This window comes from Symsagittifera roscoffensis, chromosome 10 (genome assembly GCF_963678635.1).
Source record: "Symsagittifera roscoffensis chromosome 10, txSymRosc1.1, whole genome shotgun sequence".
Taxonomy (NCBI): domain Eukaryota; kingdom Metazoa; phylum Xenacoelomorpha; order Acoela; family Convolutidae; genus Symsagittifera; species Symsagittifera roscoffensis.
Genome location: NC_087071.1, coordinates 45,159,148 through 45,175,970, shown reverse-complemented (window position 1 = coordinate 45,175,970; position 16,823 = coordinate 45,159,148). Strand labels below are relative to the sequence as shown.

Sequence of the window (16,823 nt, the reverse complement as noted above, 5' to 3'; positions counted from 1 at the left end):
TAACCTGAAATTCGGAATAATGAAAATGTTTGGTCAAAATTGAACCGTTCATTAAGTAACCTGAAATTCGGAATAATGAAAATGTTTGGTCAGTAATGAACCGTTCATTTAGTAACCTGAAATTTGGAATAATGAAAATATTTGGTCAGTAATGAACCGTTCATTAAGTAACCTGAAATTCGGAATAATGAAAATGTTTGGTCAGTAATGAACCGTTCATTAAGTAACCTGAAATTCGGAATAATGAAAATGTTTGGTCAGTGATGAACCGTTCATTAAGTAACCTGAAATTCGGAATAATGAAAATGTTTGGTCAGTAATGAACTGTTCATTAAGTAACCTGAAATTCGGAATAATGAAAATGTTTGGTCAGTAATGAACCGTTCATTTAGTAACCTGAAATTCGGAATAATGAAAATATTTGGTCAGTAATGAACCGTTCATTAAGTAACCTGAAATTCGGAATAATTAAAATGTTTGGTCAGTAATGAACGTTCATTAAGTAACCTGAAATTCGGAATAATGAAAATCTTTGGTCAGTGATGAACCGTTCATTAAGTAACCTGAAATTCGGAATAATGAAAATGTTTGGTCAGTAATGAACTGTTCATTAAGTAACCTGAAATTCGGAATAATGAAAATGTTTGGTCAGTAATGAACCGTTCATTTAGTAACCTGAAATTCGGAATAATGAAAATATTTGGTCAGTAATGAACCGTTCATTAAGTAACCTGAAATTCGAAATAATGAAAATGTTTGGTCAGTGATGAACCGTTCATTAAGTAACCTGAAATTCGGAATAATGAAAATGTTTGGTCAGTAATGAACTGTTCATTAAGTAACCTGAAATTCGGAATAATGAAAATGTTTGGTCAGTAATGAACCGTTCATTTAGTAACCTGAAATTCGGAATAATGAAAATATTTGGTCAGTAATGAACCGTTCATTAAGTAACCTGAAATTCGGAATAATGAAAATGTTTGGTCAGTAATGAACCGTTCATTAAGTAACCTGAAATTCGGAATAATGAAAATCTTTGGTCAGTAATGAACCGTTCATTAAGTAACCTGAAATTCGGAATAACGAAAATGTTTGATCAGTAATGAACCGTTCTTAGTAACCTGAATTTCGGAATAATGAAAATGCTTGGTCAGTAATGAACCGTTCATTAAGTAACCTGAAATTCGCAATAATGAAAATGTTTGGTCAGTAATGAACCGTTCATTAAGTAACCTGAAATTCGGAATAATGAAAATGTTTGGTCCGTAATGAACCGTTCATTAAGTAACCTGAAATTCGGAATAATGAAAATGTTTGGTCAGTAATGAACCGTTCATTAAGTAACCTGAAATTCGGAATAATGAAAATGTTTGGTCAGTAATGAAGTAACCTGAAATTCGGAATAACGAAAATGTTTGGTCAGTAATGAACCGTTCTTAGAAACCTGAAATTCGGAATAATGAAAATGTTTGGTCAGTAATGAACCGTTCATTAAGTAACCTGAAAATCGGAATAATGAAAATGTTTGGTCAGTAATGAACCGTTCAGTAAGTAACCTGAAATTCGGAATAATGAAACTGTTTGGTCAGTAATGAACCGTTCATTAAGTAACCTGAAATTCGGAATAATGAAAATGTTTGGTCGGTAATGAACCGTTCATTAAGTAACCTGAAAATCGGAATAATGAAAATGTTTGGTCGGTAATGAACCGTTCTTAGTAACCTGAATTTCGGAATAATGAAAATGTTTGGTCAGTAATGAACCGTTCATTAAGTAACCTGAAATTCGGAATAATGAAAATGTTTGGTCAGTAATGAACCGTTCATTAAGTAACCTGAAATTCGGAACAATGAAAATGTCTGGTCAGTAATGAACCGTTCATTAAGTAACTTGAAATTCGGAATAATGAAAATGTTAGGATGTAATAAATCAGTTTTATAGTGATCTAGCTAGAGCTATCAAATTTGCAAAATACTATTTATCCTTATCAAAAATTTGAACTCTCCTAAAAAAAGGTTGACAGTTAGAATGGCTCATTTCAAAGTAGCCAATACTGTTTATCAGATTAAAATTAAACAAAAAACTAAATTTGTACGGATGTTTAAACCTAACAAGAATACAACAAATTTAGATTCCGCTTGTTGTACATCATGCATCTTTAAACAAATTGGCTTCGTTTTACAAACAAAAAAGAAACTTAATGCTGAAGTTTGAAACTCACTTATGATTGAAAATTTAGTTTCGATTGATCAAGTGTCAAAAATAACGTTTTCAAGCCAAAAAATTCATTATCATTATCTGAAACTATTCATTTTTTGATGAAAAATTTATTTGCTTGAGTTAGTGTAAACTTGGATAATTTTTATAAATACTTTCCGTGTTTTCAAAAAAGCAAAAAAGCAAAGAAAATAGTTTAAACAGCAGGTTTTTTAGATTAGAATATTAACAAGAGGTTAAGACCGGGGTTGAAGCTAAGTTAAAGAACGATTTGTCTCCAGGTGGTTAAAAAAGTTCTTTGAACGTTTTAAGGCATCAAAAAAAAATCATCGCCGGTGTTAAGAATTATTCGTTTTGAATAGTTATTGATTTTTTGATTTTAATGTTTTTATCAGTGCAAAAACCCAATTTTTGCGGGCGCAATGAAGATCATGAAAAACTTTGTTAAAAATTTGTATTCGTTTTTCACAACCTTTTAAAGCTTTTTTCCAGCAATCTTTGCCTCACGCGCTGCAAGAAGAACAGAGTGATGCATTTAGCGATTAACAAGGTATTAAAAACCTCAGGTGATTGGCGTCAAAACGAGCCAAAATTCAATTTGTAACGACTTCAGAGCCGGAATAAGTCATCACTCACATATAATTACAAAAGAATCGAACGTTGATTGTACTGGTTCGGTCAATTTGGCAGTTTTCAGTTGCCCATTACAATAGGTATAATAATCACATTAAAACTAATTATTTAATTTTACGGAGTAAATCAATGCTTCTTAGTTTGAAACGCTTTATAAAAAAGAATAGCTAAAAAAGCCAAAATTTTTCTGATAAAGCTGCACTGAGCAGAGTTATTCTTCATTTTTTTTAAGTTGGAACAATGAAGACTCTGCAAAAAGCGCATAAGGTAGATACAATGTTTTTGAGCTACTGTCGATGATTAGTGATGATTAGTGTTGTTTTAGGCGATTAGTTTATCAACCCAACAAAAATGTCTTATTCATGTTTTTGTTAAAATCCAAACAGGGCTAAAAAGGTTTTTGGAACTACATTATACTGTTAGTCCAAAAAAATTAAATTGACAGGTAAAAAAGAAATTCCTTCAGATTATTTTTGAACTTGTAAAAAGTAACTTAGAGCGTCTTTACCGTGGCTAAGAGTATTTTTTATGAAGTAACTGGATCGGAAAATTTTACATTAATCACATAAGTTACAAGTAAAAAAAGTATTTGTCTCTCTAGCGTCCATATGTGGGTCAGACAAATTACAGATGTCGCAAATTCATAATGCAACCAAGAAACTTTTGGACAAAAATTTTGCAATATACAAGATATACTTCACAACCTGTCATAACTAAAAAATTTGTTACGATATTTTCTTTACTAAGAAAGAAAACGTAGGGCGATTTTATTTTAATCATTGGAGTTACAAGTAAAAAAAGTATTTGTCTCTCTAGCGTCCATATGTGGGTCAGACAAATTACAGATGTCGCAAATTCATAATGCAACCAAGAAACTTTTGGACAAAAATTTTGCAATATACAAGATATACTTCACAACCTGTCATAACTAAAAAATTTGTTACGATATTTTCTTTACTAAGAAAGAAAACGTAGGGCGATTTTATTTTAATCATTGGAGCTTGTCGTGAATATTATGTAAAGTGTGGTAATTCATGATGCTAATTGAATAGAACACCAGTAAGCTAAACTAATTATTTGGTCCAAAACATTTCATTTTTCCAAAATAAATGTTCCAATATTTTGTTGTCAAAACTATTCAAATAGCTATAAAAATGGAAAGCAAACAGCTATTTGAATTTTTATCTAAAAATTTCAATTTGATTTGCGGGAGGCCATGGATGTTAAACGTTACAGTGACCCCAAAATAAACAAGACTGCTCGTATCATGGCGAAGCCCTGAATGTTCCGACTGCCTTTTAAGGTTTATGGAGCAGTGATAACGTTAAAAAATCAAGTAAAATAAAACAAAATCAAAATTTTTTTTCTAAAATTTGAAATTTTTAAAGAAAATAATCCCCCCACACGCCATATAAAGTACAAAAGGATAAATTTCCCTCCTTGTAACAAATAATCTATGGCAAATAAGCTTCTTGCAACCAATATGGAACAATTTATAAGACGGATTAACTCTCCGCTTACGCGTTAATAGCGCGAAATATATCGCGCGTTAATTCTCCCAAATTGGCCAAAATGGCGATCTTTAAACCCCCATAACTTTACAAAAAATGATCACAGGTGAAATATATTTTCAAATTACAGCTCAGGACAACACAACAATACCCTTCGAATTATTGAAAAAAATATTCCGTCAAAAATGGCTAGTTAAAAAGTCGAAATTTGTCTGAAGAAAAAAAAACCCACCTCGACCACAAATATCCGTCACTTTCGTATCAAAAATTGGAACAATTAAAGCTTACTATCATAAAACATCTTGACAAACATGTACTTCCCACAAAATTTGTAATTATATAAGCTTTTTTTGCTTGTATGTCACCGTTTTTTGTTTTTTGCAAGATTATGCTCATCGAGACTGAGGATTTATCTGTCCTCAATCAGTTGGATGTGATGCAAAAGGCACGAAATATTGTTGCGTCACAAGTTGCGCTAGTCGATTTATTGTTCCGACTTTCGATACGAAAGTAAAGGAATTTTTGTGCTCGGGTTGGTTTTTTTTTTCTTACAAATTTCGACTTTTTAACTAGCCATTTTTGACAGGATTTTTTTGTATCATTCGACAGGTATTGCTGTCCTGCGCTCAAATTTGAAATGATTTTTCTTCAATGATCATTTGTCGTAAAGTTATGGGGTTTTAAAGGTTGCCATTTTGGCGAATTTTGTGACAATTAACGCGCGATATATTTCGCGCTATTAACGCGTAAGCGGAGATTTAATCCGTCTTGGAAATCGTTACAAGTTGGTTTAAAGAAGCGTATTTGCCATAATTTATTTGTTAGAAGGAGCGAAATCTATCCTTTTGTACTTTATTTGGCGTGTGAGTGGATGATTCTCATAAAAAGTTTCATTTTAGTTTTTTTAATTCATTTTTTTATTACATTTAATTTTTTTTAAGGTTATTACTGCTCCATAAACCTTAAAAGGCAGTCGGAACATTCAGGGCTTAGCCCTGATACTAGCAGTCTTGTTATATTTGTATCTAGTTGGATCAATAACAATCAACCATGTACCGTTTAATTGATATTTGACTTCTGTCATGAAGCCGAACTCATAAAAAACGTAATTTTAAGACTATTTGCAGCACATTTTTCGATTATTAAAAATCACAAAGAAAAATTGGACCATTTAACTCATAAGAGGCGTCTACTGGGCGAGAGAAAAATTGAGCTTATATTTTTACAAAAATATTAAGTGTACATGACAAATATACAGTCTATAAACTAACATGCACGCACCAACAGAGAACTGATATTATATTAAGATATACTATTACTACAAAAAACAATCTCATTAAAATCGTAAGAGTAATCGTAAAAGCCATTCAGATTAAGAGTACTCATAGTAAAAATAGTTACAGTTTTCATTACAATTAAACTGTTATAGAAGTAAAGAAAATGGTGAAGTTTGAAAAAAAATATGTATAGCTTATCTATCATTTTATGAATGTGAGCTGTAATAAAACTATGAAGCGTATTTTTACAAAATCAAATTTGTTTTCAATTCTCTTATCGGTCATAATTGACAATTCAAAAAGCGCTTGAAGTCGATAAATTTTTTATGAGTTTTAACTTATGCCGTTTTATTCAGCTGTAACAACTCGTTTTTCAATCATTAATTTGATTGAATAAAAAAATCACTGAAAATATGCGTCGATGATTAGTTAAAGAATTCTTTAATGATTTTCAATTAGTTTGGATGATTTTATATTTTTGATCGCGTGGTCTTCAGGTGTCGTTTTTAAGTGAACTTTTTTTGTTCTTCTGCTCAGCTAAGCTTCGAACCAGGATTTAATTTGAACAATCGAGCAAAATATTGAGTTGCGATGCAGCTTGGTAAGTTAACTTATGCTTTTTTCCTTAGAAAATTTTGTTTAAGCGGTTGAATTTTTTATTTTATGGTAAAGTCGACTTGACGCAGAGCTGTAAGGGTATTGTTAACAGATTAAACCAAAGCAAAAAATGATTGAATGAATTTTAAAAATCATAGTCATAAGGAGGAAAATTGATCAGCACTGAATTATTCAAAACTTCTCCAAATTTACGAATACACGAGAACTTTATCAATCATGTTATAACCAAATAGTTTAAGTTACCCGCCGGGTCTTAGCATTGAGTCAATTGTTTTTCTAGCATTTTGAGCCTTGCTAGGTTCGCTAAAGTTTTTTTTGAAGAACCGGAATTCAAATTCTTTTTTTTTTTCAAGATTCTTATAATTATTTGTATTTTGTTTACTTGATCTAAGAGTTTTGTAAAATTTCTGGTACTTTCTTACAAGAAGTAAGATCTTTATACCATTTTTGAACCCGGAACAGATCATTATCGTTTTTCATTATAGCATCGAGAAACTCATCTCCTGTATTGTACAAAACAACTTGTACCTACGAGCTCGACGAATCAACGGCCCAAAGTGATCGTTCAAATCTCTCTCCTTTCCCCTATAAACCATACTACAGATCGAATCTTCCTCAAAGAACTAGCGGTTCATTCAACATAGGAAGTAAACAATACATCAATCCATCACCAGTAAATAAACGACCGAATACCAGAGATTTTTCGGAAATCAGTTACGGAAATCGACGTTTCGATGCAGAACGCTCTCGTTTTGACGACCAGAGGTCAAAGTCAAGCGGATACTTGAACGAAAATGATGATCAAGCAAGTGGTTTTCAGTACCAAAAATTGAAATCAATTTACGACAAGCGCAAGAGTCATTTTGTTCAACGCCAGAGTTCATTGTTTAAACCTTGGTTTCCCAAATACGATGAGTTTGATCTCGTTTCAAAAAGTGGATTTTATGCTTCGCAAGGAGAATTGCCGAACGCCAACGAAGAAAATGGAATTCAACTGAAGTATCTACACACGAAAACTCCAATTCAGAACTGGACAAGTTCAAGATCAATTCGTGGAAACTATTTTTCGAAACTTAACGAACAACAACTGCCAAAGCAGCAGCAACAACAACAAAAACAACCAGATGCCATAATTATAACTTCGATAGGCCAGCAAAAACTATGTCCGGTTCACAAGCGAATCGTTTCCAGGCACAAATCTATGGACTCACTTCAATTCAACAGAGTCCATAGTGGTCCATACAACAATCCAGATGATCGAAATTGCGATGAATCGTCGCATACAGAAGCTCGGAATTGTCTGAATCAAGATTTGGACGGGAATTTTAGGGTCAAGTTTCAGCCCAGTTCTAATCGAAGCTCTCTTCAAAGTTTAAATACTTACGAATATCCGCCAGATCCCGAGACCAATTTGAATGTCGGATTTCAAACAAATCAGGAGCGAAAATTCCAGAACAGTGAACAAGAGTTTGAGCCGAAATCTGTTCAGCGTAAAACCAGTTACAGTCGTTTTTACACTGAGAATGCTCTAAAAGCACAACAGAATAATCTAGAAGTTTCTAGAAACAAATCAAAATCAGCTGCGGATTTGGACCAATCAAAAGACACAATCATAAGTGCTCACAACGACCAGGAAAACCCTAAAATAAACAAATTTATGGACAGCGAAAAATATGCTAAGACAATTGGAGATGAAAAAAGTTTCCCAATAAGCGGAAGAGCAGAATTCTGGGGAAGGGGAGTGGAAGAAGGGGGACTTCTCCACCGGAGGGATCAAAGGGAATCTATGGAATCAGGGTACAGCACACAGGAGTCGCTTGTTAACCAGAAGACTGCAATGCAAGATAAAGGTAAAGCAAAAAAAGGAGACAATTGCCGGTTGGTCACATTCATAATAGAAGAAAAAAGAACTTTTTTCCAAGTTTGGGTCATTTTGCGCGCTGTGCAATGAGTAGAACTTGAAAAAATAACTTAGAACATAAGTAACTTAGAGATACTCCTGGGTTATAAACAAGTTTTTCAGGGATTGAAAGAGAATTTTTCAAAAAATTGTTTCACTCATCACAAAAAAAATTGAAGACAATTGGAAAATTCGAAAACAAATAATTACAAAAAAAAAACTGAGAAACCATTTCCGAGTCGGCGGTGATCTTGATTTTTTCTACCTATTCGCATTTTGCTTTAATTTCTTTTTTCATGTTTGTGTTCGGCAGTTACGACAACATCCAATCCATCGTCCTTGATCTGTGGCAAAAGAATAAGGCCAAAATGTTCCGTAATTGTGGGAGGAGCATGTAATGCAGGGCTCATCATCGCTAAAAGATTACTCAGAAAATGTCACCAGGTAAGGGTTTGTTTTCTTAATGAGCACAGGGGCGGATCTAAGATTTTCTCGAGGGGAGGGGGGCGGAGTTTCAAAATTTTTTTTGAAAATGTTGACCTTTTTTTTAGGTGGACCAAATTGATTTTCCGTTTTGATTATGAGCTTCTACTAATTTGAGTCAAATGCCACCCCTTCACTGAAGTATAGAGAAGATTTCACCCAAACAGATCCTAGTTGTTTTGGTAGGCAAGGCTACCCAATTTTGATACAAATTGAATACTTGGGATGGAAGATAAAAACATCGTGTATTTGGATAGAGCGGATACTAAATTTTTATCAAGTAATTTAATTTCTTACCGACAATTCATTTTGGAAAAAGTTTGAATGTTTTTTTTCTATCTTTTGTTTTAGCATAATGTTTTCATGGGCTTGAAAATTGTTAATTTCAGGTTGTGATACTGGACATCAACCAGAAAAGAGGTCAAGAATTAATTTCAGAGTTGGAGTCTAAAAACGGCTCTGGAAAAATTGGCTTCAAATTATGTGACTCAACTGACAACGAAAGCTTAAAAGGCTAGTCGATCTTTTTTCCTTAACATGACTAAAATCCTCGCCAATGTTTTCTATTTTAATATTTGAGAACTTCACAACAATTTAGGTCTCTTTCATAATCTGATTTTTTAACCCAATCTACCGAAGTGTTTCTGGTCTTGTTAACTGAAATAATCGTACGCTATAGTACCGTTATAGTTGCATTATTTGCAGATTGTTTCGCAGACATCAGAAGTTTGTTCGGCGACATTGAACTTCTGTTCAACTTGGTCAGAGATGTATCAGAGAAACACACATTGGAACAACAACTCAACATTAACATGGTAAAAAAAGATGGCATTCAACAGTGTCGAGTGTTCAACAGTCTCAAAAATTGATCATATTTTGGAGTTTTTGTGAATCGTAGGCAATTTTGCGTTAATACTGTTTGATTTCAGAGCAAAAACGAGACGAAAATTTGAAAATTTGCTGAGTTAATTGGGGGAAGGGTTATTTTCATGATGGAGAGAACAAATGATGGAAAACTCTGTGAAATTGTTAGACTCTCCTATTGGCTAAATGACTTGTGCACAAAACCGAATTCATCATTAACGAAAATTGAATTAAAACAGCACAGCAAAATTTTGCGGTACAATTTGTACCGAATATAAAATACTTGGTTTTAAATTACATTTTTTGAATTCAATTCGATTTTTTTCCAATACCCGACTTATCTGGCAATATTTTTTTAACGGCCAGAATTTATTTGAGATCTCGAGATTTTTGCCATTTCTGAGATTTTTGAAAAGACTCAATTTTATTGGCTAAAAATGGCTGAATATAATTTTTTTATCTTTCAATCCCACCATAATGAGGGACGCCACTAACAAGCGGCGTCATTTTTGTTTTTTCAACTTCCGTCCTTTTGAATGTAATTACTTTTCAGTGATTTCGAATGAGCAAAAACAATGATCAAAACATTTTTCCGCACTGTTTAACAAGATTTTGATTTTCAGCACTGTTGTACTTCGGCATTGTTGTACTGCCCCAAAAGAAAACTTCAGGAAAATATTCAGGAAATCTTTTGCATACATGTGCATTTGCTGGCAGAGAAATTATGACTTGTCATTTTTTTTTAGTTCTGCCAAATGATAATTAGAAATACTATTCTGGGCAGCAAAAATGCTGCGGGCACCGAGCGCCATTGAATCATTTTGATTTTTTGCCATTTTATTGTCAGTATAAAGTTGCATATTAATTTGAAAATGCATTATAATTTTAATATTTTTTCATGTCGACTTGATCCAAAATTAATCAAATATAATGGATTTTTAGAATTTGTTTATCTCATTTGCTGTTTTTTGTTCATTTTTTTCCGTTTTTGATTTTTTTTTTCAATTTTTCCAATTCATTGCTGTCTAACGTTATATTCAATTTGTCATTCTCTCAATCGCCCCGTCACATTCAATTAACTCCTCTCCCCCAACTCACTGTCCAATTTTCAACCAATCCTTCCTCCTACCGTGTTGAACACTCCGTCCCGGATCGTATCGGTGAAGGAGGTTGGTAAATTTTTAGTGAAATTGGGCGGGGGGGAGGTTTGATGTTGACGATGGTGTTGAACGTGGGGGGGGAGAGGAAGTAGTTGAATGTGGGTGGGTTGGAAGAACATGGGGACAGGGGTGAACGTGGTAGGGGGTCTTGATCGTATTGAAACTGAGAGGACGTGGGGTCGAGTAGGGCTGGGTTGTTGGTCATGTGAGGAAGAGGGGGATGAATATTACAGCTGAACGTGGTTTGCCGGGGGGGGGGGGGGTAACAAACGGAATTTTAAAGACAAAGAATAGAAAATTTGGTGACATTTTTTGCACAATTAGTAGGAAAAAAGGCAAATTTTAGAACTAAACAAAAAGTAGATTGTAATCGATTATAATGACTTTTTCTTGTTAAAAAACAATAAATTGTAATGAAATATTTTGAAAAATTAATCATTTTCACAGTAAAAGGTGTTAGGTTATGATTGAATATAATGCAGTATAATGGTTTTTTTCTTTTTTAAATTGAAATAATGGTATATGGGTATTCAACTTTGTGGTCGGCAATTTTCATCTGCGATCGATTATAATGGGATTAGGCGTGTCTTATAAAGCCTCTTATCCTATTTTTTGTCCATTATACAAACTTGCGCGTTATTAATTAAAAAAGACTCAGAAATATAATTTTGTCATTTAGTTTTTGAGAAAAATATCTTTGTAATCAAGCAGGCTGTTCCCACGCATTATCAGGATCCACAAAAACCTTTCAAGAAAACAGTTTAAATAGCATGCTGAAGTTATTTTAATCCTGAGTTAATTTCTTTTGAACATTTTGGAAAGCAGCATGTATTTTCCTGAACTATCTTGCCCCTAAGCAATGTAAAATATAGGAATTTTCATTTCATCGTCTTTATTGATCAAGTGGGTTTCAGATTTTTTAAAATAGTTGCAGCGTTTGCAAATTTTAAAAAAATTTAAACCCTATTTTGCATTACTCATGATCTGCTCTAATTGTAAGACAATAAAAACGACTTGCTTTTTTTCAGCGATAAAATTGACTTGCTTTTTGCGGATATTTTTTGCATAACGGAAGCCCCTCACTTTTTTAACACCCCTATCCTAAATTATTTCACCTACATTTAACCCCCTTCCCCTATTTTAACCATCATCCACACTAGCACATCCCACTTTCCCCCTCACACTTTCCTATCCCTCAGCCACACATACGAGTGTGCCATCCGCCCACACCCTCCTGAAGATGTTAATACGAAGGTGTGTATGTGAGTATATGCAGGCGCGCGTACTTGTATGTGTATTTAAGCGTGTGTGTATGTGTGTGTATGTGTGTGTGTATGTGTGTGTGTGTGAGTGTGTGTGGGAGGGGGGTGGTGTCTTGAGATCTTGCTAGTGTGATGGGTGTAGAATAATAAATATACAGTTCAAATTAAATTTAAAATAACTGAAAGCAAGTTAAACAGTCAACTTTTGAGTATAGTTAAATGTGCTTGAACGTTTCAGGAAAAATTAGAAAAAAAAATATATGTATATACATTATAAGTTGTTTAATCAAAAGTAACAGATAAAATCGTTTATAAGGTTTTTAGTTTTTTTTCGTTGAAACTAGAATCATTTCTAAAGCAGTTATAAAAAAATTTTCTATGGCGTTTCTGGAGACAGTCAGAAAATTTGCATTACAATAAACAATCTATGTGTTTCCGTTGGGGTTATCAAATCTTCGTTAAAGGTCTTGGCTATATGTCCAGACTTTAGAAGCTGTAATAAATCAGTGTTGGGACCGAAAACTCGCATGCCCAACGCCAAGTCTCAACAGAGACTACGCAAAGTCTGAACGAAGACCTCAAAACGTCTCAACAGTCTTTGCAAAGTCTAAACAGAGTCTGCAAAAAATCTGAAACTATTACGCGTCCTCAAAAAGCTGAATAAAGTCTACCAAAAGTCTGAAAATGGTCTGCGCAAAGTTTGGAAATAACTCCGCAAAGTCTGCACAAAGTCTCAAAAAATCTGAAATAAATCTACGCGAAGTCAGATCATAGTCTGTGCAAACTCTGGAAATAGCTGCCAAAGTCAGAAGTTACCGCAAAACTTGGTACCACATATAATCCTTTGATTAGATCGAGTAATATTTCATATTAAAGCTTTTTTAATTACAATTTTCAAAAAAATTTGAGCAAGCTGGCTTATATGCGAAAAAGAACCAGGGCTGACCTCCATAGACCAGCAATGCTAGTCACACAATTTCCTATTTTAAGTTTACAAAAGTTTCAATCGCACAAATTTCATACATTTTGCTAAAACGAAGTCTTCGAATTTTCAATCATTTTTTTGTTTTGGCATAAAGTTGGGTGTATCGTCATAAACAAAACAAAAAAATTTTTGTTTAGAAAAATGCAAGTCATACAATTTTCCAGATACAGAATTTTTTTGAGTCGCATTTTTTGATGGCGACAGCAAAAAGTTTTCGAAGCAGCATCGAAATGTCCCCCAAAAAATGCTCGCTAATCGCAGAACGAAATTTGTGCGAACATTTTTGCAGGCAAAAACTAGTTTTTTTGTGTGCATAACTTAATCTTGGATTATTGTGTCCTTTGAAAAATTGAAATTAAAAAATCTAATTTTTTGCTTTATAAAAAATGCTTGTCATACAGTTTCCTTATAATGAAAAATCATTAATCAAGGACCTTTCATGCAATTTTCTGTTTTATGCAGTTGAATGAAAAGTGTATGAGTAGCATTTTTCCATATATGGAAATTAAATGAGTAGTATTTTGGACAACCCGGGAACTTGAGCCTTTTTCAGCTGTGAAAATTTTGAAGGCTAATTTTGAGATAACAAATTTCACAGACCAGTAAAATTTGTTATCTCAATTTTCTTTAACGGCTTCTTAGGAATACAAAGATCTTATAAAATCAAAAAATTTATTTACTGTTAAACTTTTTTCTTATTCATTGTTTTCAATAATTTTTCGATAAAAAGTTTGTGGTCGAATTTGCTTAACTGCCGTTGTTTAGATAAGTTTGTTTGCTTTTTATTAAGCACTATATATGTTTTAGATGAGCAAAATACAGAGTGTGTGGCTTCTGCGTGAGTTCGGGAACAGTTCTTCCGTCGCAGTTCTACTAACCTCATCTGCAGGTAATGTAAATTGACAAATTTGAACATAAATTGAGGTAATCTTGTTAGCCAATCAAAAAAGTTTTGTCAATGGTTTTATTTCCGTCAAATAATCTTCTTTGTGACAATTGGCTTATTGGTGATAATTTAACTATGCTTCAAATTAGGTTTCATCGAGTGCGAAAATTTTTAAACAATGTCAAAGGATAACATTGGAGAGTGAAGTAAATTTAGAGTAAATTGTACCTTAAATTCCATATAAAATGAAAATCAAGCTCTTGAAAATGAAATTATCTCGGTCAATGACCCTACTACTTTGATGCTCAAGAAAGTATATATGATTTTTCGACTGCTCATTTTTTATATTAGTTGATTTTCTGTCGGGTCATATCAGCCACTAGTGTAAACTAGAGCAGATTTACAGAAAGGGGAGGGGGTTGCGTGTGGAGGCGTTGCTTAGAGCACAAAACATGAGATTTTTATATTGACTAATTTTGTTTTGGAGCTCTCCCAAAGTCACAAAAATTTTTATTTTTCAGCCAAAAAAAAACATTTTTTTTTGCTTCATTCAGCCAAACTTTTTCGCTTAACTGAGCTAAACTGCCGCTTTGGGCCCTTGTCAGTTTCATTTCGTTGCGGGAATACCCGCCACGCCAAATCTGCCGATATTAGAAGAATCTAAAATTAGTTTTGATTTGGAACGAACCAAAAAAAAACAATGAGGCAACAATTTAAACACAAAAAAAAACATAAGACGTATTAATTTGAAATTTTAAAGGTTCTCAACGTTTTGTTTTTCCCCGAAAGCAACCCAATTTATAATTTTTTGTTGAGATGAAGCTTACTTCTTTTTGTGTGTGATTGACCCAACAGCATTCATAATATTTGGGTTAAAAATCGTAAGATGGCACTGAAAACAAAAAATTGAGTTCAAAATGGCACGAAATAACAAAAAAAAGAACTTTTTCCACTTTTTCTCCCTATTGTGCCCAGTAAAATCCACCTCCCCCAAAAGATTATATACTACACTAACGCTAATATTACACAAGTTTTTTATGTTTTACCATCTTCCTTCGTTTTGCAAAAAAAACATCTCTTTTTGCTTCCAGGAATCTACCCACTTGACAATGTGGTAATGAACACAGCTTCTTCTGCTCTAATCGGATTCACAAGGACATTCGCGGTTAGATATCAAATGTTGCGAATGATTTTTTCAGTCTAATATTTTAAATAATTTGATGGATAAAGATTGTTTTCTAAATAGTGAATTTGAAAGAAAGTATAAAAGAAATGTATTTTAAACCTGTGATGCGACGCATAACAGGTTTTGAACAAAGTAATCATTGCAAAAAAAAATTCAACAAAAAATTGAAAATAGGCCTACCAACCAGGAACCATTTTTTAAACTGATTTTTAGTTTTCATGACATAATAGTTTAGCAAAAATACATTAATTTTTGTTTATTCTACGTTTTTTATTCAGAAAAGCGGTCATATTCTCCGAGTGAACACAATTTGCATTGAAGACAAAGTGTCTCCCGAATTGACAGCTTCGGCCATGATCAAATTCGCAGAAGACCGCAGCAGAAACGGACTGGTTATTCTAGTGTCCAAAACGAAAGGACTCAAATACATTGAACCACCTACTAGTGTGTAGATTGAAGAGATTATTGACTCTAGCAAGTTATTTGGACAGCCAATGAAAAACAAAAATGAGTTGAAAAATTGTTTCGAGAAAAGTTTCAGAATCAAATTCTCTATTTTTCATTCTATTGAAAGTGAAATTTCAAGTCGACGTCTTTTTGGAATCGTCAACTTCATTCGTCTTTTTAATTTAAAAAATTGAAAATGTTAGTTTGCAATTATTGATACAGTGCTGAAGTAAATTACCCAGTCAAAACGAATAAAACATAACAGTCAATTTAAAAATTTTCCAAAGTTACTTATTTAATTGCTGACAGACTTATATCACAGTGAGCACCTGTTGTAGTCCACCAACTTTAAGAAGGGTACAATGTCTAAAAACTAGCTCAACTTGTTGAATTTAATACATAAAGGAGGTGTTTTATTTATAGATACAAAAACACCCCTAAAGAGCCTCGGATTTTAACCACAATGAATGATCATCATTTTTCACAATTTACGCACGTTTAATATTTTAAGTGGAGCTATCAGGGAATATGAACTGAACTGAACGGGAAAAAATCAAAAGTAATACACAAAAATTGAGCCTGGACAATATTTAATTTTTATACTGAAAAAAACTTCATACTTTACATAGTCCGAAATTGTCAACCTGGTTTAATCCCTGTTGTTCCGACTTTCGTAACAAAACTAATTGCATGTTTGTGCTCGGGTTGGTTTTTTTCTCCTGACAATTTTCGAATTTTTATATAGCCTTTTATGGTTGTATTTTCTGATATCATTCAAAAGATATTGTAGTCGTGAGCTCAAAATTGAAAAAAAAATTGCACCTGTGATTAGTTTTCTTAAACTATGGGGGTTTGAAGACTGCCTTTTTTGGCCAATTTGGGACAATTAACGCGCGATTTTTTATGTGCTTTTAACGTGTAAGCGGAGATTTAATCCGTCTTAGAAATCGTTCAAAATTGGTTGCAGGAAGCTTATTTGCCATAATTAATTTACTACTAGCAGCAAAATTTATCCCTTGCTTCTTTAGGTGGCGTGTGTGAAGATGATTTTTCCAATCAAATCTCAAAAGTAAACTAGAAATTTTGTTTCGTGTTATCAGATATTTTTTTTCATGTTTTTACTGCTCCAGAGACAAGCAGTCTTGTTTGACTTAGTTTCACGCTGAAAAATTTAAGATATGCGCTACAGTATTCATTAGCTACTGTGTTTTTATTCAGTTTTTTTTTCCTTAAAAGGACATCAAACTGTTTTTTAACGCTTAGAATCAAATTACTAAACTGATTTAAATGCCAAATAAATGAAGGCTCGAGGCTCGCTGTTTGTTTTTTTTTAATTACGTTGAAGGAAGCTCATTTTTCTACTTTGGACCCTCTGCTCGCGCTTTTAAACTTTC

At 33.2% G+C, this 16,823-nt stretch overlaps 1 protein-coding gene across 1 annotated transcript; it reads left to right on the top strand.

The window, feature by feature from the left end:
- The first annotated feature begins 6,047 nt into the window (after positions 1–6,047).
- LOC134855251 (uncharacterized) lies at positions 6,048–15,560 on the top strand. The gene is made up of 8 exons (XM_063871718.1): positions 6,048–6,239; positions 6,742–8,106; positions 8,470–8,600; positions 9,029–9,152; positions 9,345–9,454; positions 13,718–13,799; positions 14,888–14,961; positions 15,261–15,560. Exons 1-8 carry the CDS (start codon positions 6,230–6,232, stop codon positions 15,432–15,434), a joined length of 2,070 nt encoding a protein of 689 aa, XP_063727788.1. The 5' UTR covers positions 6,048–6,229; the 3' UTR covers positions 15,435–15,560.
- The last annotated feature ends 1,263 nt before the right edge of the window (positions 15,561–16,823 follow it).